A 25,329-nucleotide genomic window follows, 5' to 3' on the forward strand; every position below is an offset into this window, starting at 1 on the left:
TTTGCAGATGTAACCCAGTCATACCAGATTGGAGAAGGCTCTGCATCAAGTAACCCAGCAATGAGAGGTGGGGGGCTCAGAGACACACAGAGGCACAGGCAGCAGAGAAACAGGTCATATGGAAAGGCAGGCAAACTGGAAAGAATGACTGGAGTCACTGGGAGCTGGAAGAGATGAGGCTAGCCCTTCTGGACCCTTAAGTCATTCATTTTTTTTAGTACTGTAATACAGCAGCTATAAAGAGACCAACCATGAATGAAAAGATGGTAAACTGTCTCCCAGAGTTTGAGAGTTTTAACCAACTAAGGTCTTAGATTAGGGCCAAACGTACATAACTTCATAAGGCTGAACATGTGGGTAGAATCAACAGCAGGCTTATTGTGTTATTCTTGGCATGTATCAGCTACAAAATGATAGTACATATCAACCCACTACTATCTGATAACCTATCATGTTTATAATGCATTATCTCTATTACTGCTGTGTCAAGCCATGCACTGACAGGCGCCTGGTGTAGGAGGTCCTTCTGTTTATGTGTTGTGCTTTCATTGTTAATGAATAAAGAAACTGTCTTGGCCTTTTGATAGGGCAGAACTTAGGTAGGAGGAGAAGACAGAACTGTGAATTCTGGGAGGAAGACAGCAGAGTCAGACATCATGGAGCCACCAGAATCAGACATGTTGAATCTTTCCTGGTTGTTGCGGGAGGTCCTTCCGCTCCTCCAGCCTATAGCTGCTGAGATACCAGCCCATTGGGGTGTGGTCTCTCTCCCTTTAAAAAAGCGGCCACTTCCCTCTCCTCTCTCTCTTCACTTCCTGCTCCGAAGGCGACTAGACTCCCTTCCTGGTTGTGCAGAGGACTGTTGTCTGGTGATCTGTAAGTTTTTTCCCCTTTAAATAAATACCACCCTATTAATCATAATTCCAAACTGGTGTGGCATTGTTTGTGACTTACGTCTACACCTGGTAAGTCACTGCCACATGGCAATACATAGATTAATAGAAATGGGTTAAATAAAGGTGTAAGAGTTAGTCAATAAGATGTAGGAGCTAATAGGCCAAGCAGTGTTTTAATTAATACAATTTCTGTATGGTTATTTCGGGGCTAAGCTAGCCGGGCGGCCGGGATGAACAAACGGCTCCTTCCCCTGCAACCTGTACCAACAGTACTGAGAAAGCCAATCTGGGTGTTCTGAAGAGGCTTCCACCTGGGGGAGCATTAGGCAACTTTCCTGGAGACGGTTTTATTACCACAATGGGAAGAAGTGATATTAGCAAACAGTGGAAAGAGACCAGAGATTCTGTTTAATACTACATCACAGGATTCCCCGCCCCCCAACAAAGAAGCACAGGCCCTATATCAACATTGCTGAGGTCAGAATCTAGTGAGGTCTAGGTAGCTTCCCGTCCAAGCTTCAAGCACAACGAATTCACTTTCTGATCAAAAGAAGTCAGATTAGATGTATCCCTTTGAAATTTGGCAGAATAAACTATTAATAAAATGACTAACTAGCAACCCAGATAGGATAAAAAAAAATTATGTTTTCTTCCAATCTAAAAAATGTGAAAAAAGAAATAAAAAGAAAAAAAACACTATCTTTGAAGACAACTCCATGGGGCTAAACCATCAAGTCCTGCTCTGCAAATATCAGCTATATGGTGAAAGGCCACACACTCAGCAAGCTAGGAATGTGTATAGTACGCCCTATGCAGCAGTCTGGAACGGAGGAGAAAAAATAGCGGTCCCCCATAGAGCCAGTCTCAGTAGGTAGAAAGAAAGCCTTCCCGTGCCAACAAACTACTGGCGTCCATGCTAAGCTCCTTGCTGGAACCTTATAGTTTCAGTCAGTCCGTGGGTGGTTGGATCAGCCCTAGAGAGCTGGCACAGATAAGGAGCCCTTATCTCTCTGCCTTGTAGATGGTCTGAATTATTGCCTGACTCCAAGCAGCTGTATCTCCTTCACCACTGCCTCTGGCATGCAAAGCATCTGCAGTTGCCTCCTTGACACTACTGTGTAAATACAGCAGCACATATTGTACATTTCACACCCAGCCTGCTTAGCAAGCCTCTCTCCCGCAGACTCGTGTCCGTGAACCAGCAGTTTCCAAGGGTATCTCCTCAGCTGGGAGGACTTCAGACATTCGACGAACTTATTGACAGGGCAAGAAAATGCCAGTTTTGGCAAACGTTAATTAGATGCTTGGGGTGCCCTTTCCGCTGGGAAAATATGCCTTGCTCTTTCTGTCATTCGGATTATAATTTCAATAACATACTTGGGCCCACGAATTTGGCATAGCTGTATCAACACGAAATGTAATGGCAAAGCCACCTGTGAGGAGGAAAATCAGCTGCTGAGCGAGAAAACATCTGCCCGAATTCTGCATTTACTGTCTAGCTCTGTGCAAGTTCAAGAATAAAAGCTGCACTATCCTGGTTTTAGAACGACCTCTAAAGATGATAACTCTCACCAATTTATCAGTCAACAGTTAAAACGACTCTAATATTTAAAACTGGCAGGGTTTTGTGAACCTTTGTTTTATCATTCAACTCAGAAGATTAGATAAAACTGTGGGTCCACCTGGGGAGACAGCTGGAAGATGTTAGAAATCAAGAGTCTGACACACATCATTATACCCCCTAAAACGTACTTCGTGTTGAAAGCCAAGCTCGGTGGTACACAGTATAATCCCAGTATTAAAGAAGCCAAGGCAGAAATGATTGACAGAGACCAATCTGGTTACACAGTGAGCTTCAGGTTAGCCTGAGCTAACTAGAAAAAAAAAACTGTCTAAAATCCCAACAACTCTGAGGGAAAAAAAAGTCTTTATAAAAGTCAAGATAACATGCTCTGCTTGCTAGGTTTCTGGGAAGAGAGACCCTCAACTAAAAAAAAAGCCTCTACCTGACTGACCTACAGGCAAGCTGGTGGGACATTTTCTTGATTAATGATTGATGTCGGTTGGTACATCTTATAGCGGGCAGTGTCATTCTGGGGCAGGTAGTACTGCGTCGTATAAGTAAGCCTTGGGCTAGCCAGTAAACAGCGCTCCTCCATGGCCTCTTCATCAGTTCCTGCCTCAGGGTTCCTGCCCTGACTCCTCTCTGTAGTGAACATTTATGTGGAAATATAAGATAAAATAAACCCTTTCCTCTTGGAATTGCTTTTGGGGGTAGAGCATCCAAGTTCCTGCTCTGTTTTCCTGGGTATATATGCTAGTTTGAACAAAAATGACCCCCATAAGTTCACAGGGAGTGGCACCATTAGGAAGTGTGGCTTTGTTGGAATGGGTAGGGTCTTGTTGGAGGGAATGTGTCACTGTGGGGGTAGGCTTTGGAGTGTCATATATGCTCAAGATACCACTCAGTGAGATGAAGACTACTTCCTGTTGCCTGCAAGATGTAGGATTCCCAGCTACTTCTCTGGCAGCATGTCTGCCTGGATGCCAGCATGCTCCCTGCCATGATGATAAGGGACTGCATCTCTGAACTGTAAGCTGTCACCTCAATTATATGTTTTCCCTTGTAAGAGTTGCTGTGGTCATGGTGTCTCTTCACAGCAACAGAACTCCCAAGACAGTATACACCTGAACCATTCATATCACAGTCTGATTAAATAAGAAGCTCAGTCTCTATTTTGTTTTGTTTTGATTCATCAGTTAAAAAAGTCAGCAACTCAGAACTAGTAGTAGAATAAATATCCCATGATAAATTTGGACACTTATTGAATATTTTCATAGGTAGGCTATTTCTACTGTTGAAAGTTTACTCTCCGAACTACCCATTCTATTACATGCCAACAGTTCATCCCATTTCCTTCATACATGGAAATGACCTAAAGTTTGCCATTTTTATTTCCAGACTATAGTCTAAGATGTAAACTGTATCTTATACCAATAGGAAATATAGCTTTATGTGAGTAATGTCATCATTTGATACATGTGACAGAGAATGTCCCCTGGAGAAAGGCAGAGGAGAGATAGAGAGAGAGAGAGAGAGAGAGAGAGAGAGAGAGAGAGAGAATATATATGTTTATGTGTTTGATGTGTCCAGGGAATAGACAGAGATAAGGAGTGTGTGTGTGTGTGTGTGTGTGTGTGTGTGTGTGTGTGTGTGTGTATCCTGAGAATGGGAACTGGTTGAGATTTTTAAAAAATATACTGTAAAGATATTAAATTTGTATGAAATTCCTCTGGTCATCTCCTCAAAGAAGGACATGAATGAAGAGCAGAAAAGCAGAAGGAGAAAAATCACTTGCCAATCAACTGAGATACTTCACTTCCCCAGGAAAGAAGCACGCTCAACACCTTGCCATTCATGGGCACATTTCTTAGATTAATAACATCTTTTAAATTAAGTCACAAGGCACACCAGAGTTGCCCCTAGCATGTCCTTAACCATTTATTTTGATTTATCCAAATGCCCTGGGACAACAGAAGCATGAACAATGCTGTGGGGATAAAGTGCAGAGCCTCGCCTGGCGTGGCAGGAGAACTGAGCAATGTGGAGGTGTCAGATGCGCAGAGCACTGGCTTGTCCCCAGTAAAACTCAGTAGAGGATGGCTGTAATTACGAGGTTCATAGTAACGCAAGTCTTAACTATACTTGTACTTGGAGACAGTGAAGGATAGATGTGACTTTGACTCAACACTTAGGAATTACACAACCTCCACTCAGGCTTTCGGAGGACGGTGCCCTAACAGGCCACACTTGACCGGCTCACCTTTTCTTCTTAGTGATGATGAGCACGTCGTTGAAGAGAAAGAAGTAGACTTGCTGTTTGGACATCCTCTTTGAGAACAGCACCGTGTCTTCCACGTAGGCTATTAACTCCCCTCTTTTCACCAACCACCGGGAAGAGGAGACGAGGGGGAAAGGCTATAAAGAGAGAAAAACTCAGTGCCCATACCCAAGTGGAGGCCAATAAGACATTATAATCAAGGTACATCTGATGAGATGCATCATCATGTTATAGGCAGATGGTGGCAAAATGCAATTGGATACGGCACATTCTCCAGAAAGCACACCGTTACTTCTCAACATGAAAACTTACTAGCGTGTCCATACAAAACTGAAACCCCAAGAAAATGTTATTGGGCCACAAAATTATGACTCTTCTATTAACTCTGAACTTCAAAGGAAAACAGGAGCCACTTGAAATTCAAAAAACATAGTGACAAAATCTATCAGTTATTGTAGATAGCTCAAAGCTGAACATAAACATATGGAAATGGAAATCTGTAGATAGTTACCAGGAGACATCTCAAAGTCCATGTTCACTTTCTGAACTACAAAAGGATTTTTCAAGAAGAAAAAAACCCACAAAACTTATGTTTTGTCTAGAGAAATCTGCTCAGCCATAGACTTGAGAGCACCTGTTTTTAAGTTTACGGTGTCTCCACTGTGTAAACACGCCCCTGAAAACCTTACTCCACTTTCCGACTAAGGCAGTCGAGTTCTTTTACGGAACCCCTCAATCTCACACAAAAGGCTGCACCCAAGGAATTACATTCTGCCCTTGCTTTATTCAGTTTTGTACAAGCCAACTGGAAAACTCTCAAAACCACAGAAAAATTTGTACCCTTTTGAGTTCTTTCCTTTTCCCAAAGAATAAAAAGTAAAGTTACTAGAAATGCATACTGCCAAAAATTTAAGAACATATATCCATAAAAGAAGCAACAGTTCCTAGATACATAGTAAACAGACAGGCACAGTAACATGGCACAGCACACGACATCCTGCTAAGTGAAGAATGATTAAAAATGGCTGAAGGAAATTGAGGATATTAAGGAGGAAATGAAGAAGCAAAGAAAGGGTTTCATAGTTTTCCAACTTTATAAAGGGCTTTTACAAGAAGGTTATTCATCCGCTGTATACAAACTCAACAAGGAAGATCAAAGATTATGGCTAAACCCAAACTTTGCAAACTGGCTTCTAAGGGAGGCCCTGGGGTTTCCAGCCCCTTAATCGGAAGCACACAGTTATGTAATAGGTACAGCAGAGTCCTGTAAGGTCAGCAGAGAAAGAATTGCTTAAGATAAACTCTGACCCGTGTGCTTAGGAATTGCTACACACACACACACACACACACACACACACACACACACACGTCAGGTTAGGTCCTGATTGATACAAGCGTCGGAAGCTCAAGGCTGTCCGCCATTGCGTGTCGGTCCTGGGTCTGAACCAAGGACACTTATGACGATGCTCTACCGTATATGCTGCCCTAGGACAATGCTTTGTGTAGCAACTAGGTAATGAGTTTATCATTGCTGTGTTGTTTTAAAGTACATTGATATTTTTATAGTCTTTGTATTCCACTAGGAAATAGCAAACTTCCACTTATTCACCCCAAATTGAGAGTAGCTTTCAGAATGTCTATGCTTTCTTTGAAAACCAAAGTGTGTTGTGAACGAAGCATTGTGGGAAAAGCCTCCTCTTCCCCATCTCTCTCACCCACCCAGGTCCCACACACTGCTTCCTGGCTCCACAGGTAATGGTAGATGCTAGATCCTTCATTGCCTCTCCAGAAATTTCTTCGGAAAGAGTACTTTTCTAAGCAACTATTTTTTTTTAATTTAATGATATACATGATTACCTTCATAGGTACCTAAGAACCCAACCATCCTTTGTTTTCCCCTAAAGCTGAGTGGGTCTGTTCTGCTTCATTTTGGTGCAATAGCTCTCCATGATAAATATCTGGATTGATTCAGATCCTCTGCTAAAACAAACTAACTATGTGATCTTTATATCCCCCAGTACAGAATAGACTCCTGGAAGAACACTTGCTGGTTTGCAATAGCTTGCTTTGTAAAAATGGCAGCAAGTTCTACGACTGTGAAAATCCTTTCTAGCAGCAGCCTGTAAAATGCCGTTTCTATAACCTCAACTGTCTTCTCACACTTCTGGATTGCTTGCTGCCCTAATGTCCATTAGCAATTTCTTTATGAATGAAACCAAGCCATTTTTCAAAACCTTAATCGTCCTTTGCCATTCCCGCTCTGGCAGTAGCTCTCTAACTTGTCATTTCCAGTGTCTGCCCCTTCTCCTTTCCTCAACACTCTGCCTTTCCATGTGAGGTACAGCATGCATACTGCATGAACAAGGCTGCAGCTACTTCTCCCCCTCTGCACGCTGTCTCTGTTTCTGTCTTTCTTGTTCCTGTACAGTGAAAGGTTTATACATTTTCACCTAATGAACTAGGCATTGAACTAGGCATTGTTTTCGGTTTTCTATTTATGACTTCTAGATTTATTATGTGTTAAGAGACCTTCATTACACCATTAATGTTATCTTAACCAAGCACACCTGGTTGTGTCCATACTTCTGGGGCAAATCACTACAACTTCTTTGAACTTCTAATTTTCTCAACTTTACAATGAACCGAATACAAATGTGTATTATTACCACCAAAATAATAAGATATATCTTATTATCCAACTTAAAGGCTACAAGTTGTACCAAATGACATTTCTAAGTGGTCTGAATTAGTCAATAATCTGTTTTTGGATTTAAGAATCTGCATTCAGATGACTGTAGTCAGGGTATTACAAGGGAAAAGTTTACACCACCCATCAGTCAGAACGCCAGGGTCCGTAGCCTGATTTCACATTGATCTTGATGTTTAGCATCACTAGATGAGTGACTGTTGACAGTTGATCTCTGGGTTTTGTTTTCCTGCTTACACAATAAGAGGCTGTAGTTGTTCCGTATCAGTGGTTCACAAACTCTGTACTGGGGCAGAGAATGTGGCTTCTGCAGAATACCATGACATGCTGATCACCAGGACACTACTAAGTCAGAAAGTTTGGCTAGGAAAAAAATAGGGTCACTTTAAATTGCCTGTTTAAATTTCTGTGTTGTATAACAAAAACCAAATCACACTCAGAAGCTTATCCATTACAAACTCCAACAAAGAATGAGCCATGACCCAGGTTTGCCATTAACTGCCACTTTCTGCTGGTCTGGGCATTCTGATCATTCTGTTCACGAGCAGTGTCAGACAGGTAGCAGAAGCGGCACGGATGTAGAAAAGAGCTACATGAGAAAACACGCTTTAAAAAAAATGGTCCAATAACTCTCTCTTCTGCAAAAACGAAGTCGTAGTCTCACTTGGCTTAGAACACCCTAGTCCATCCAGGGGACACCATTAGATGGCAGAACCTAATGACAACACTTGAGGACTCTCCTTTATCAACTATTTTAACTGTCCAGTGGTTTTTCTGAGGAAGGTCATACCCGTCATGGCTTGGAGAGAAGCCTGGAAACTACCCTAGGCATCTGGGGAGTCCTCTGTCTTTTCAATGGACAATCCTTCTTAGAAACGCTAATTGCAACCTTCTCTGCTTACATGAGATTTAAGCAGCAATGATATGATAAACGTAGACGGAAGGCTACCTTGATTTTAAATTCCAGCTGGGAGTTAATCGTGTACATCATCTCTGTCCTCTCCATCTTCCGCGCTCCCTCGTTGCACAGTCGAACCAACTGGGAACACAGCATAGGAGGGTTAAGAAATACAAAGATAAATTTGACTTACTTTCTTTTACTTTGTATGGTCCTTTCTCCCCTCCAAGAAACCTCATTTTCAATCTCAGATCTCTCCCTAAAAATCATCTACTCTCTAGAAGTTCCAAGAACCCATTTCTGCTCATTATAGAACTCATTGTGCCACCCGGTTGGGACATGGTGCTCAGCTGTGGGGCGGGTAACCAGGAGTTAACAATAGGGGTGGGGGTTGTGTAAAGGGCTCTGAAGTTTTTTTTAGAGTGGTATCCTCTGTGGCTCCACAACCTCCAGACAAGGTTTCGCCCCACACTCTAGGTCTCTATCAATTCTGCTCCCATCCTCTGCCTAGCTTTGCCTTTACCTAAGAGAACCCCATTCTACCACAAGCTACGATGCCTCCTCTCTTCCAGACCAGAGCAGCAGGAAGCAGACTACCAAGTTCAAAGGCAAAATCTAAGCACAGTGTTATGTAAAGCATGAGACCACAAAGAGATGCTGGAGGAGGGAAGTCTCAGCAATTCTTCAAGAGCATCCAGCTAAGAGACACTCTGCTCAATTAGAAATAGTGCATTATCTGCAAAGAAATGGATTCATGGGCCATTGATGAATACTTAGTAAATATTTGGGTCACTGGACTAACCCTAAACTTTGTAAAATGGCTTTCAAAGATAAGTAAAATAATGAGTGTACTTAAAGCTGATAAAAAGAAATAGTATTTTATAATAAAGTAGAATGAAGATCTTTTTCCCATTTGTGCAGGAAGTAAGCAACACGAGATAACTGGAAGTTTCTGGCACGCTCAGTGTCCATTCATCTAAATCCTGTTCATATGCTACTCACGGGGGGGGGGGGGGGTGACTATACTTTTTTCAGCTTTCTCAGCTACCACGTGCCTAGCAGCAACAAGCACACAGCTTTCTGTCTTTAAACATCACTTCCCTTTCAGTCACAATTCTTTCTCTCTCTCTACTCCAGGCCTGATTCCTGAAGCAGTCAGCCACCAGGGACAGCTATCGTACTGATACACACCCAACTCATTGCTCAACATATTTCAATGCGGTTTCTGTGTCATTTACCTGTGGATGAACCCTGTAAACAGCTAAGTAATTCTTGCCTCTTTCTCAGGCGCACCCATGAGCTATTTAGCCATTTTTGCAATGCTAAAATCTGTTCTGTTTTCCTTTACTCTGGCATGTCTTATTTGTTTTTTGTCTCCTATGCTGGTTACTTTCTTCCACATAAGACTAAAAATTGGTATTCCTTGGGGTTTTCACCATGGGCTGCTGCACTTACTATCCTGTATCCTCATCGTGGGTAAAACCCTTCACACTCCAACCTCGAACTATCATCCATGCTGATGGTTCCTGAACCCAGGTCTCCAATTTGATTCTCTCCTCTGAGCTCTGATCCAAAATACAAATTTTATAGAATCTACATTATATATCCAAAATGGAATTTATCTTTTCATAGTAATAAAGAGAAAATGACCCAGTTGTCTATAATCAAGGATTATATCTCTTTGATGCCTGTCCTCCAAAGTGATCACCAATTCCAAGTCTACTATACATACACATTCACATACACACAAAAAATTTCTTTCCATCTTCTTACATGAATTCATAGCTTTATCATCATCTTAGACTATAGCCTCCAACTCTCTAACATTTTTAACAAGCTCCTTGCAAGTCCTCCCTCCTTTTCTCTCTCCCTTCCTTCCTCCCTCCTTCCTTGATTCCCTCCTTCCCTTCCTCCCTCTCCTCCCCTCTCTCAGTGAGTTCTTCAAACCCTTCAACACCTGGATTTGGGTCTCCAGACACCCAAGACACTCCTTCCACCTTCTACCCCCTGGCTCACAGATATTCTTGCTGTAGATCTCAGCTGAAATCACTTTGTACTTGCCTCCCACATCACTCATCACCCTTGAGTGTAATTCTAGTTCATGTATGTCTTTCTCTTTATTCTGCACATACCTTGAATGCAATAAACACACCTGCCTTGTCACCAAATATTCAGAGACCAGCATTAGTCCTGGTATAGTGGTTTACAGTCAATAAATATTTGATGAAGGTAAGAATCAACAAACAGCTATTAACATACCAGACAAATGAGCTATGGATGGGCACATAACACAAAACCTGTCTGAAACAGTCAACATTCCAATTTATTTGAATATGGCTGCAGAAATTTCAGTGCTCATAGCAAGGACAGGTCTGCTGGACTCTTCGAAGCTCTCTACATGGGGTTTACTGTTATCGTGGTAAGCAGTTACCTTGCTCACTTCCTTCAAGGCCCTTTTGCAGATTTCATACTTTGGAGAGTCCTTAGGTGTTTTTTGACATATAGTCTAAAAGAAGGAAAAGAAGCAAAACCAATTGATTTGTCATATGAAGCCAAATAAATTACTACTCAGCCATTTCCTCTTATTTACACAAACCACTCTTTCTGGACATGATATTAGGGGTAAAGATATTAAAACACAACTAGCAGAATTAGAAAATATTCTTTAAATACATAAAGCCTGAATAAATCCAGCTATTTAAGAAAGAAGACGGCAGAGGTCAGTAGGTTGGCTAGCAAATCTCAGACCTGCATTATGATAGCTATTTAACTGTGGGCATGTCACTGGCCCTAGATAAGCATCATTGTCCTCCTCCGTAAAATTGTAGCAAAGCCAGACACAACACAGGCTATTGCTTTGCCTTTTGTTCCTTGTGCAGGGATCCAACCCAGCCTCGCCCATGCCCTGTTCCAGGAGGTAAGTGATCTACACATCTTAGCTGAGTGCCTGGAGTATGGTCATTTCCCCCCACCCCCAAAAAACGTGTCCCAGTTCTAATGACCAGCTAAAGATAAGCTGAAATACAGATGCATTAAATATGAAAAACTGAAATCCTGAATCTTTAAAAAGGCAGACCTTTTTGACTGTCAGAACACCACAAATGGAGAACTCCACACCAGAAACTGTTTCATGCACACAGTGAATAGATGCATATAACTGCCTTTAGAATATGCATACAAGGCGTGCTTGAGACACAAATGAATTCCATGTTTAGTCTTGGGCCCCTTTCCCATGACACCTCCTCATACAAATGAAAATATTCCAAAATTATTCAAACTGTAAAACACATCTTTCTGCAAGCATTCTCAGTAAGGAACACTCGGCTTGTACATATAACTTTGAAAGCTCAGGGAACCGATGGAATTGTTTTAAAATGTCCAACCACTTTGACAAATTTAAGTCAATTTCCTAATGAATGAAGTTTAAGAGGCAGTTTTTGAAGCCGCCTGGGTTCTCACATGTGGGAAACAGATGAGGACTAGGGAGGGCAGAATGTGGCTAATAACTAGCAGGCCCCCGTGTTGTAACGACCAATGAACGCAGTCTGTAAATCTGGAAGTCCGGCAGTGGAACTGCTACATGAGAGAAGCGCAGAGCGCATCATATGTGGGCTCACAGTAATGATTCTTCCTTTCAAAAGTGTGACCTGAAGAACGCATTTATACTACAAGCGGTTCCGATGTGCACGTAAATTAGGCAAGGTTTTTAGAAATAATAGTTATCAACACTATAAGTAGTCATGTATATATCAAATACTCCATATTCTGTTCTGTTGTACTTCGAAAACTCTGCTCATGGTCCCACAATCAATTCTGTCCCCTTTAATGGATATAAAAGCAATATGGAAAATATTGGGTTATTTCCATGAGGGCAAACATCCTTCCCTGCAATCTATATGATAAAAATGTACATAAAATTATGTGCATACATTAATAATCTCATAATCTCAAACAGGATTATGACAGAACAGAATAAAAAGCCTACTATGTAACCATGCCATAAATATCCAACATTGTGCAGTTCGGGTGATAGAAATAGGAATACCATTCTGGTCTCCAAATTTGGTTTCGGGGGCAGGGCGGTGGTGGTGCACGCCTTTAATCCCAGCACTCGGGAGGCAGAGGCAGGCGGATCTCTGTGAGTTCGAGACCAGCCTGGTCTACAAGAGCTAGTTCCAGGACAGGCTCCAAAACCACAGAGAAACCCTGTCTCGAAAAACCAAAAAAAAAAAAAAATTTGGTTTCGGTTGATTATTAATTAATGCATCCTATCTTTAGATAGGATAAATACTGATCTAAAAAATATTCAGTGTTTTAAAACTCCACATTAGACAGTGGGCCAATGACAAACTCCATATAAGACTTACAAGGTGATTTCTCCTGGGGAAGCTGAGGTTGTATGAGTAGATACTCCTAGTTACGTTCACTGACCCTACACAGCACCGGCACTGTGAGCCATGCGTTTCTCAGACTGGTATGCAGCTGTGACTATGTGCGTGCAGGAAAACCAGTTTCCTAAACTACAGGAGCAGACACAGTAAACTGAACTGACTTGGAGAGGACAAAGGAAGGGCTTATGAATCAGAGTTCTGAAAGAACTGATAAAGCCGCCACACCGCTGTGGCAGAGTGAGAAGGTGACAATCACTGCACTGCACACCTCACTTCTGCTTGAGAGGATCTCAGCATCTTATGGTGGAATATGGACAATAGCATCTATACTTGCAATTTTACTCAACTATGTATCTCTGATAAATTTTCACCCCCTGTGTTGGTCTGTAAAATCAAATACCTAAAAACTGATACCAAGCCAATATAATGACCCAATTTAAAGTACATCTGTGACAAACTGTCCTAATTAGATCAAAAGACACTATTTGCCCATGGGCTAAGCAGGTCCTATCACAGGCCAGATGGTCTCCTCCCCCTTCCCTCAGCAGGCCTTGCCATTATTCAAAGTCAAAGGCTTCTTCCTCTAGGACTATTACCTAATACCCAAAGGATGTTGGGCTTTTTACCCACTTTACACAATGCATGGTAGAAACTAGCTCACACCTTATCATGCCAGGAGAAACTGGGCCCAAAGCATCTTGGAATGTTCAAGATGCAAGGGCCTGAAAACAAAGTGACTAGTCCAAGGTCTCATGCTTCGTGGTTCAGGCAGAAATGGAATCCAAGTCTCTTGACCTCAAAAAGCTAATGTCATTCCCATTCCAAAAAAAGAGGGTAATGTAAGCAGGTTTCACCAAATTAACCACACAAGTCTAAATTAATGATAAATTCCAGTGATCTCAAACATAGATAGACTTTCCAACTGAATAGCATCTTCTCAATGAAGGGGTTTTATAAAAGAGACATGCATCAATTTAATCAGAATAAAGTGAATTAGTCACTAAAATTTGTAGCAGCGAATATCCAGAGGACAAAACCATCAAATCCTGCCTTACATCCATCAGCAGGGGAAGGCGAGTCACCCTCTGCATGGGGAGAATGAGGAAAGAGATCATGGGTAAGTTCCTGCAGTCTTCATGCGACTCAATTCGTGACAGTACTTCCTTAAAAGAGGGGTTGGTGGCTCTGTGGGGAGACAAAGCAGAAAAAAAAAACTTCGAAATGTTTCCTTTGCAAGCTCAAAAGCAAATAAAAACATATTACCAAATTCTGAGGTCAATTCTCACATTACCAATGATTCTTATATATAAGCTTAAAATAAACTATAACATCCTGGTAAAGACAGGTGGCTTTTCTACCTTTTCTATTTAATGCTAAAAATAAGACACGGTACTCAATAATAATATTAATAATAAAATAAACATATGAATTAGATCTTTGTAAAATTGGGGTATTAACAAGAAGACACAGGATTGTAATGGAGGATATGTCAATCATGAGTTAGCATGAAAAGATCAGATCTCATACTTGATCACGTACAAAATACACCCCATCAACACAATAATCAAGCTTCAAACCACTGTTTTGGCCCTGGGCAGAGCCAAGAAAGAAATATTAAGAAGCTTAAATCCCTTGGAAGTAATGCTGCCACAGATATAATAAGTAAGATCAAATCAAATTAGTTAATCCAAGTTTAATCTAAGCAAAAAAAAAAAAATGCAACTCCTGGGAGACTTTTGGGAAGGCAGAGGAGGAATCCCAGGGCAAAGATGGCCGCCAGGTCTTATGTAGCCTGTAGGCGTGGCCTTGAGCAGCACCAAGGAGGGGCTGATTTTTGACAGGCTGACTCAGAGGCTGTATTTGGAATGAAAGGAGTGAGACCAGAGTTTGGAATAGGTCCCCTAGCTGGAGATCCCCAACAAATATCACTTAGGCAAGATTTTCAAGGGACATTTGACCGTTCCAAAGATCATCTTTCTAACAAAGGAAACTCTTTTTGGTTTGCGTTCACTTCATTGTTTGGGGATTGTAGAAAATTTTTGGAGGGTGATGCTCTTCAGGCTAACCTCCAGCGTGCAACCCTTCTGGGTCCTTCCTTGGATTACAGACACGTCTAGCCAGGAAACCCTTGGGCCACATAAACCAGAATATTTCTCTTCCTCTCCCACTGAGTTGAAAACGGCCATGATACTGGCATATATCCATGTAGTGTTGCCAGATACTCCATACAGAATCTCCGTGGAGCTGTCTGTAGAACCTTGAAGGAGGATGAGGTGGAGATTCCAAGAGAATGGCACTCACAAAACTTTAACTTGCACTTAGCAAAAACAACAGGAAGAAATCAAACTGAATTTTCTCATCCTTGGTCCCACCTTCCTCCCCTGCTCCTGTGGTGGTCTGCAGCATCCACAGCCCTCTTCCCATGGGAAAGGAAGGCTGCAGAACCAGCCACCGGACTCCAGAACTAGAGAGGAAGGCAGTGCCTGTCAGGACCATTTTATATATATATAAAAAAAAGTGACTTGAAATTCATCAGATGATGTGGTTCAAGGCTACTAAAAATAAACTGTGAAAGACCTGAAATAGCAAATTAAGAGAAATTACACAGAGCTGTCTTATTTTTATTTTCTCACACTGGGAATTTTTAAGTATCCTTTCCTCAATAGTTTTCAAAAGATTTCTAGGAAATTAAAAACAAACTTCACGTAGGTTGCACCTATATCTCACACAGGATCCAGGCTCCTCCCACGCCCAAAGGGTTCTGATTAAGGCATCTGGGGTGGACTAGGGAATCTTGGTTGGCTGGGTTTTGAAGACTTCTGAGGTTTCTAACATGCAGAAGTAGAAAGTTACTGCATCAACCTTGAATTCCCCTAAAGATACAAACACTAATTTCCATGGGAAACCTCTCATGATGGTTTGATTAAGGTAATCTAGAAAAATCTATTTTTGAGAATCATAGAATACAGATGCTGTAACTAATTATATATATATATAGTCCTGCAAAACAAAATAAAAAGCAATGTCCACCCTAATTCAGGGCTTTGCTTCCAAGAATGAACATATATGTTCAGGTACAAAGCCCTAGCCCTGTGTTGGGTAAAGGAAAATGAAGGGCATGCAAATCTGGAGACATTTCTGGAATCAAGTGGGTGGAAGCCAGGTATTAGGTTAAATACCCTGCATCCCTGAGAAGCCACCACAACAGACTTACCAGGCTTTGAAATCCCCAAAGTACAAGTGAGCCCCTCTCTACATGGAAAACCTAATCACCACACTGGCTGGGGTTTCCATCCTACCCATGTAGCATGACTGGGGAGGTGACAGGAAGACAGCATTATCTGCCCTCCTTACCAAATTTGGGAACGATCAATGTTACCAGGAAAAATGAGGTCTCCTTCCGGTTATTAGTCTTCACTAATAAAAGAATTTTAAAAAATACTTGGAAGGAAGTTCATAGGCAATTGTTAGTTTGAGAGAAAGATCCCAGGTTTAGGCAAGTGGAGATCTCAGCAGGTGCTCGGAGGACAGAGATGTGGAAGAGGAAGGCAGAAAGTTACACCTTTGGCAATGGCTGTTGACAAGGAGTTGAGTGGCAAAAAGGTAGGCCCACAGAGTCTGGGTAAGCAGGCTTAGAAGTGCTAAGCCAAGGAGCTGAGTTTGGGGAGGGTGGGGGTGGGGGCATATGTTTATAAACAGAAATATGAATAGCTTATTAAGAAAGGGGAGATCTCCCAAAGGTGGGAGCCCTGAGCAGGGAAAGTGTTGAGCCTCCAGGGGCGTGATTCCTTTGTAGGCCATTCATGCAAACAGCAGCTGCTCTCAAGTTTGTATCAGAAGAGTTGTTCTCACCCGTGATGATTGTCACCGAAACCCAGGTGGGGAAAGTTAACAGGCTCCCACTCCCAACTAGTTCTTTTTCCGTATGTTAATCTTGATGTTTCCGTCTCTAGGCCCTCATTCTCCTGACACATTGTCACTGTCCCCTTAGACTCTTCAAAGATCTCACACCTCGCCTGGGGTGGCGAGAGGCGCCATAAATGTCACTACTCTTAGGAAAGAATGAGAATAACAATAGCCAGGAAGTCCTAAACTGGGTTTATGGTGGACAATGACAGTATAAAACAGCTACTTATGATCATTGGGGCCTCTAAAATAACAAAGCAGTATACAGAGAACACTTAACAATTGTTGATTCTCCTCTACCTCAGATCCAAACTCTCAATAATCTAAAAAGGAAAGAAGTGTGGCGAGAAAGAGAATGCTTGGCTCCTTATGGTGGCAGAATTAAGATCTCCATGCTCCTCTTTTTCTTCAGTTCTTTTAAACCCTCCCACAGCAAGCAGCTCAGTGCTATCGACCCAGGGAGGGAGAAGAGGGATCCTGCAAGTCTGGTAAACAGTTTACAGAGGTTAGAATAGTAAGGAAAACCCTGGATCCTAGGGACTCGCCCTGGTCCACTTAAAAACCCCCTTATGCCTTCTGGCAAACCACTTAATGGCCAGTTACTTGTTTAGAAAAGTGGGAGGTTGGGTGATGATGAGTCAAGTCTCTGGACAACGGAAGGGATGTGCAAGGGGGAGGGGGGCATGACTTCAGCGTACTTTAGGGAGAAAATTCTCCACCACATCCTCACTCGAAAAGTAACCCTCTTACACATCGCTCAAGAAGGAAACAGTCTCCTAGGACTCTCATGTCTATGATTAATTCATCTCTATCAGTGAGCTCTGAGTAGGTTAGACGATCAAGACCCGAGCCTTCAACCCTGCTTACAGCAACTTCTGTAGGGTCCTCTGTTGGTAGACTTCATTGGTGCAGTATTTCACATAGGGGTCAAATGTGGACGCCGTGTGCTTTTCTACGATGTCACTTATATCGTCTATGAAGATGTTATTCTGATGTCTTGCTTCTAACTCTGTAAAGAATCTGGGAAAGAAAAAGGAAAAGTATTTACACTTCTTTAAACTTTTAGAAATAACAATTATCTCCATGGAGGGTTTAAAAGTAATAACAATACACAGTTTAAAATTTTTAAGCAAATTTCAAAAAATAAAACAATTCCCCCACAAAGAAAAAGCATTGAAAATTTTATCTGAATATAAATCTACCGTATAATCATATATATTGTATATAAATTATTGCTTTAAATTTCGATCTTTAAACATTGATAATCCTGTATATTTCTCTGCTTTGGGGGGCATTTTAAAAATAAAGAGGTTTTCCTATATCTTAAGAGCTCTCCCTGATGGAGGAGGGAGGGCCTTGCTTACAGATTGTCTTGCCACTTACTGGAGAATGTGGGACACATCTTTGTAATCCCAGCACTGGGCAGGTAGGGGCAGGAAAATCAAGAGTACTGGTCAACCACTGAAACACAGTGAGGCCCTGTCCCCAAACCAGACAAGAGGAGAAAATGCAAACACACACCCAAGTGAACGATGACAAAATGAATCTCACATGCCCTTGCAAAATAAAAATTTTATTTTAAATACGTTAATATGCACAGTATTTAATATGTTCACAACTTATTCAGGCTGCAATTCAGAGTAATCAGATCTTGTCTGGGAGGCAGATGGAAGAGTAATTTAGGGTTGCCTGATTTAGTCATTACACACACGAGTATAACCACTGGTTATACAATCACTGTTAATGGTTCTTTTGGCTACTGTGACTGAATAGTCTCATCTAACTATCTATTTGAATCTCTGCTTTCAACTCTTTGCGTATATAACCAGGGAGACTGGAATTCAGTAGTAAGAGAGTATCCACCAAGACAGGACCATGTACTACCAAGAACCAGCACGGAAGAATCTGGGTTATTCGCCAGGGAAAATTAAGTCACTGAATGAAAGCTGAGGAAAAATGACCCTTCCCCCTTCAACACTCACAGTAGTGGCTGATGGGAAACATGGGGGCAATTACAATAAAGCAGAGTCACGGTAGGATTAGAAAAAATAAAGGCTTCGTTTTCATTCCTAGATTTTTGAACACAACTCTTAAAACTCTTGGCATCTTCATGCCAACACATGTCTTTCATATGATGCCGGGGAGGTACTTGGAGGTTGGGGAAGCCTAGGTAGGTTCAGGAATTGTCAGCCTGCATCCTAGGCTGACAACTAGAAAAACCAAACCATTTTTATAAAGATGGAATTCTCAGGCGCTTCTCCTTATATCCAAGGCAGGAAGGAAGCTGAACTTCAGGCTCATTTCCCAAGTGCCTGTGGCCTATAATGCCTATCCGGTACCACCTTTACAAAGACCCTTAACAACAGGCTTCAGAGAGGGCTGGATGCACTGCGGTGCTGGGTGGGTGGCCAGCCTAGAGAGGACGGGAGGCTCTGTGTCACCTGCCCCATCTCCAACACTAAGTATCTCTTCAATTGGTTCTCCCTGAAGTTCCTTCCTTCTTAATGAGCTATAAAAATGCGTTCATGCATTCCGTGGGCTGCTCTAGCAAGCCAGCCGCCAAGAAAGGGAGGAAGTTTGAAGGAACCCCTGACTGAGTAGCTTCGTATGGCAGAGGGCCTGATAACCAGGAAACCCAGAAAAAACTCCAAAGGTGAAATCACTGTAGGTGAGAAGGCTTTGAGTTGCTTAGTCATCCCTGAAAAGAGGATAATACAGTGGAAGTAGAGGAGAGAGAGCCATGTGGCTACAGTCTCCATTCAGGAAATGGGGAGTTTATGGGGCTGAAATGCAAACCACAGAATAAATAGGCAGACAGAGACGCCTGCGGAGCAGATGAGAGGTGCACTGCAAAGGTTTGGCTGTGTGTGACCCCAAGAAGGACTAGGGACGGGAACCTGAAAGTCATCAATCATAGTCAGAAGTGGGACAGAGAGAAGGGACAAGACAGATGGCCAGCAGCAGGCCAGGAAGGTGGACTCAAGACAATACAGAGAAGGAGCACAGATTGGGCAACAATTTGGAGGAAAAACGAATAGAATTGAGAAGCTCCAGGAAGATGCTAAGGTTTCTGAGAGAGGGTGCCGCATGCAGAGCAGGTGGCTCATTAAACCCTGAGTGGAGACGGGCTTCAGAAGGAAGGAGAAGCAGCGAGGAAGCTATTCATTTCTCCAGGGTGATTTCTAGGGGACAGCTGAAAACACACATCTGTGAGAAATCGAAGGAACTGGAATTCTAGGCAAAGCAGAGCCAGGACTGGTGCATTTTTAGCTGATTTGACATAAATGCAAATACGTGTGATTTATTTGAATCCAACTGTTGCAAGAAAATATTCCAGGAAAACTGATAAAAGAAGTTACTATAAGTAATCACAGTGCAAACCCAGTATATAAATATCTAACAGGTGAATAACCTTCAGAGCTTTTTGCCTTATGCAATCGTCAACAGCCTGAAGAATGCAACCACTAAGCAAAAAACGGTACCTTTGCCTTCCCTAGTGAAAAAGGAAATCTCATTTATTACTTGAGAAAGTTTGCCGAAATGCAGAATTAAAAACAAGGTGCTAATAAAATATCTGTTCATGTGACTTACTTTAATACTTACTTTAATACAATATAAGCCAAGCTATATTCCCTTTGTTGTCGAATTAGCATAATAAGAACACATTTTAAGGCTTTCGATATTAGAAGACCTGCTGGTTATTTGGAAAATTTGCATACTCTGCTAATCAAGCTGAGCGGCAAGAAGACCAATATATTTCTGGAGAAGGAGTTGCCATCTCAGTAACCAGGAAGGCTGGTGATTCAAACCAAATATGGAGCCAAAGAGAAAACACTGAAGTTCTGAAGGAAACGGGATCAGGTTCAAGAAGCAATCTGGCAGACAGCTCTGAAATGGAAATTTGGACTTTGGCTCATGAAGTTTCTTCCTTCTGCCACAATACCATATTCTTCCCGCCTTACAAGCACCACCAGCCAGACTGTTTTACAACTAACCAAGCGGTAGAACCACCCCATCACCAACAACAACACTAACAGCACTGACAGTCTACACCACAGAGGTCACCAGGGGGTCAAAGGGATCTCCACCAAACACCTCCCTGACCACAAACCTATCTCGCCTGCCCATGTGGCTCTTAGCACAGCATCACCAGAGCTCTTCACTCTGCCAGATTCCTCCAGTGCTTTCAAAGACAGCAGCCAGCTGCAGTACCTCAGCCAACAGTTGGGTTGCAGTGGGTAGGAGTTCCCATGGACTCAATTAAAGAATCCGTGTGAAGAAAGCCCAATGCAAAACATACTCCTGGTGCATAATCCATCCCTCAACATTTCCCAGAACTCCGGGACCAGATTTTCTTCACTCTTCCCAGGTTGTGTCCTTCTATAGGGCACTACACTGAGCAGGAAACAAATTCAAGGGTAAAGTAGTTCCTTGGATGCACAACGCCTGTGCTTACTTTAGCTCCTTTTGCCCTTATCGAATAGGTAAGATTGACTATGAATGAGGCCTAGCAGTGGCCTGCAACCCACTACTGACCAATAGACATCTTAATGAGATCATGAACTCTGCAGGTAAATAGGTGGAACTGAAAATTATTATACCGAGTGAGGTAACCCAAACCCAGAAAGACGAAACACCATATGCCCTCTCTTATTTGTGGATCCCAGCTCCAAATCCTTAGATTTGAGTATAATAAATGAAACACCCAAAAAAGTCAGGCAAACGGGGACTGTGATAGTGGTTGGGGAACATGGTTAGGACAGAGTGAGCTCTCGAAAGAGAAACAATAGGAGGCAGGCCTATGAACATGGATGAGATAAGAGGAAAACAGAGGGCTTTAATATGTGAGGAAGGGGGAAAGGTAATACAAGGAAAATTACAAAGGATGTTTGAAAGATCCATAGGGCTACATACGTCTTATAAGCTTAATTCTAAAAGTGTGTGTGTGTGTGTGTGTGTGTGTGTGTGTGTGTGTGTGTGTTGAGGCACACCCACATCGGTGAGGCTCAATCCAAACTGACTAATAATGGACATATGTACTGGATACAATACTAAATGGAGGTGGGAGTACTTTTGTGATACACATACGCACACACACACACACACACACACACACCAAGCACACATGTACACACACAGCAACTATTCAAGAAGACAATAGATGGGGGGATTCAAGATGAGTTGGGGAGGAAAACAGGAGCAGTGATATAGATACAGAGCTCATATACAAAGTTCTAAAGAAAAATGAAAGCAGAAGTTAATTGGTAATGAAGCCAGCACAGCAGATGACAGCCCTTGACAAGACGGCACAGTAAGGCCAGCCATACAGAGAAGGTAAGAGATCCCGTAACACAGACCTAAAGTTTGCTTTTCAGAATATCCTCTAGTGTCTAGCACAGGAAAGCAGGCTCTGGTGGATGTCAGGAAATAAACCCTTCAGTTCTTCACGCCTTCCATACTTACACCTATGGTACTTATTTTAAAGATAAGCAAACCAAGACTAACAGAGCGTGAGTAAGAATTCTGAGCACCTGATCTTAGTCTGAACCCAGAGACAGAGGCCTTCTGTATTCACTGCAAAAATCTGCCTCCTTTACTCTCCTGTGAAGGCTCATCTCGCCTACCTGATGGTACTGGCCAGCCCTGAATACACACATCCAGGAAGAAGAGCAACAGCTGAGACTAAAAAGAATGGTTACTTTGCAAGGACAGTTGTTGACTAAGTCTATTATGCAAAAAATGGTGTGAGAGGTCCTTCTGTCTATGTGTTGCTTTTACCAGTTAATGAATAAAGAAACTGGCTTGGCTTATAGCATAAGATGAAGAAGGCGGAGGCAGAGAGAAGCCATGGAGCTGCCTCCAGAGTCAGACATGCCAAAACTTTGCGATAAACCACTGTCATGTGGCAATTAATAAAAATGGGTTAAATTAAGATGTAAGAGTTAGCAAATGAGAAGCTAGAGCTAATGGGCCAAACAGTGATTTAATTAATACAGTTTCTGTGTGGTTATTTTTTTCTGGGCGCCAGGAGGAACAAGCGGCCTCCTCTTACAATCAAAGACTACAAAGACTTTTCCAGGAGACCTAAGCCATGGCAGGGTGTGAAGACAACATCAGGGAGGCTCCGCCTCCAGGGGAGGATTGCGGCCCACAATGGGAGTGAGTCCTAGACCAGAAAGAATGAGCACAGGCCTGCAGTGTCTTGTGGAAATGCCCAGGAACCATTCTGCTCCCCTCCTTGCCCCTTGCAGCCCTTCGCTTTGCCCAGTGACTTCAAACTTATGTCTCAGATTACATCCCACATGCTACAGGCAGCCATCTCCAACTCAGCTGGGCTGACTGTGCTCCTTGTCTTCCACTATTCTTCACTCTTCCTGCTGCGATAACAGCTAAATATTTTAAAATTTCTATTTCCTTCTGTCTGACTCAAGTCAAAGAGTGGGAAGTATTGTTTTGTTGTGTTCACTGTTAATAAAGATCTGCAGTTAGGTACCTGAACTTTGGAGACAGTCAGTGTTTCATAAGTATATAAGTGGAGAATAAATACAATTTATTGTTTTAAATTGGGCATTAGTATAAAGATGAAATCTACCTTTTTTTTGCTTTATTGTTATTTTACTAAGAATGTGCTAAGCAAAATTGGAAGTTCTCTTTCTAGTTTTTCTCCCTAGTAAATAAGTCAGCACACATTTATTGACTGTGGCAAGTTGGGCTCTCAGAACTACCTAGAAGTAGTTACAGCCATCACTAAAGACGCAAACTAGATGCAGTTCTGCCCACCACCAAAGATGCAAGACTCCCAGCACAAGATTCTACAGTCATATCAAACTGAGACACAGCGAAACCCTGGGCAGCCCAAGTATCTTCAGTACAAGCTCTGCTTTCTGAATAACCTGCCTGACCAGCCCTTCTTCACCAGTCTAGGAAGGGTGCCAGCAAGGCTGGGCAGCCCAACTCTGGAGGAATCACAAGTGGAGTTCTGGCAACCATCAGCACTGTCTTGTGTCCCTGGAATGGCATCCTTCAAAGGACGTTTCCTACACTAACATCCATCTCCCTGAAGCAAACCCAGGTCATTCCTGAACTTTTCCACATTGCTGAGCTATCTGTCAACCTAAGAATCTAAGCTCTCTGTCACTTTCATCTGGTGACAGTGGCTCACCAGACAGGATCACAGTCAGTCAGGTTGAAAACATAGAACACATCAGGCAGTCTCCGCATACCCAAGTTGCTGTGATATAATGCAATATCTTCTCTAAACACAAATATTTCATCACCTATGTGTTCCTCAGTACTCTTACAGAATTGCCAAAACATTCTGTAATCCATCAAAATGAATTTATATTCTGCTCTGGATAAGTAAGACACACACACACACACACACACACACACACTTTCTTTAAATATCCTTGGGTATATATGATTATGTTGGTTTCAATGACAAGTGTCAGTTTGGTTTAACATACCAGACTGAGGACAGCAAACATGGAAAGAACTGCTGCCACCAACCTACAAGAGTCATCATTAAGGGACTGAGGGACCCTGCCCGGATATACAACCTGGAGTCTAGGCAGCCATTATAAGTCAATCCAAATCAAAGACAAAGATCATATCCATCACCAGACTAAGGCTGAGAAAGTAATGTGTTGGTTCTACAAAAATATGGGGCTGCTGAATCTCAATCAGAATATCTTATAGTCTGAAATGGAAAAGGTTTAAAGAGGTTTCCCCTCACTAAAGAGACAGACAGAGATACACACACACACACACTTGCCCATCTGGTGCTTGAGTGTGTGTGTGTGTGTGTGTGCTTTTGTCTATCTTCTGAGACTCTTTTTCAGCTTTTTATTTTGACTCTAAACTGATAATAAAATAATAAAGGTGAAACTTAAAGTGGTTCAGGATAAGAAAAACGTTCTCAGAAACAAAAAGAAAAACTGCCTCAGTGACTTGCATTCCCACTTTATTTTGGCTGGCATGTGTCAAATGTGTATGGTATATTTTGTGAACTCACCCACAACAGTCTACACTGTGTGACTTTATCATTCTCCACTGTATTTGAGACAGCATCTCTCATTGAACCTGAGGTTCACTCAGTGACTAGACTGGCTAGCAGCAAATCCTAGGAACCTGTCAGCTCTGGGATTATGGTGAATGCTGCCACTACTACCATTTACAGCTTTTCACTGAAGTGCTAGGTATCCGAACTCAGGTCCTCATGTTTGAGCACTGGGTCTTTTCCCAGCTCCGCTTTCCCATTTTAATAGCTACTGCTTGCTCCGCTAAAATCTCTAGGCTAAGTTTTGTTCCAATTCTTTTTTAAAAGTTTATTTTAACCTATGAGCACACATATGAGGGTGTGCCACATGCAGGTACCCAGGAGGGCAGAAGAGAGGGTTAGATTCTCTAGAACTGGAGTCACAGAGGTTGTGAGCAGCCTGATATAGGTACTGGGAATCCAACTAGGGTCCCCTGGAAAAAATGGCAAGTACTTTTAACTACCAAGCCATCGTTCCAGCCCCTTAGGAATTCTGATAATTTTGTTAAGACTTTTAAGATGTGTCTGAATTGTGTGAACACACCACGGAGGTCTATATCAGATATCTTTATCATGTTCCACTGTAGCAAGAAAAGAGAAAAGACTGAGGCAAAAGAGGCAAGCCAAGTGCTGATCAAAGGGCTGCTTATC

General features: G+C 42.2%; 1 protein-coding gene across 1 annotated transcript in view; it reads right to left on the minus strand.

Moving 5' to 3' along the window:
• Arhgef26 (Rho guanine nucleotide exchange factor 26) overlaps positions 1-25,329 on the minus strand; it is a 107,791-nt gene that overhangs the window by 29,114 nt on the left and 53,348 nt on the right. Inside the window, exons 6-10 of the mRNA XM_041659226.1 lie at positions 17,508-17,660; positions 13,790-13,919; positions 10,775-10,849; positions 8,395-8,484; positions 4,721-4,875 (exon numbers count right to left, since the gene is read on the minus strand). Coding sequence (XP_041515160.1) covers positions 4,721-4,875; positions 8,395-8,484; positions 10,775-10,849; positions 13,790-13,919; positions 17,508-17,660 — 603 coding nt within the window. The remainder of the gene's footprint in view (positions 1-4,720; positions 4,876-8,394; positions 8,485-10,774; positions 10,850-13,789; positions 13,920-17,507; positions 17,661-25,329) is intronic.

The sequence above is a fragment of the Microtus oregoni genome, unplaced genomic scaffold (assembly GCF_018167655.1).
Source record: "Microtus oregoni isolate MIOR12 unplaced genomic scaffold, Mior012 000010F_ref0000083, whole genome shotgun sequence".
NCBI classification, from domain to species: Eukaryota; Metazoa; Chordata; class Mammalia; order Rodentia; family Cricetidae; genus Microtus; species Microtus oregoni.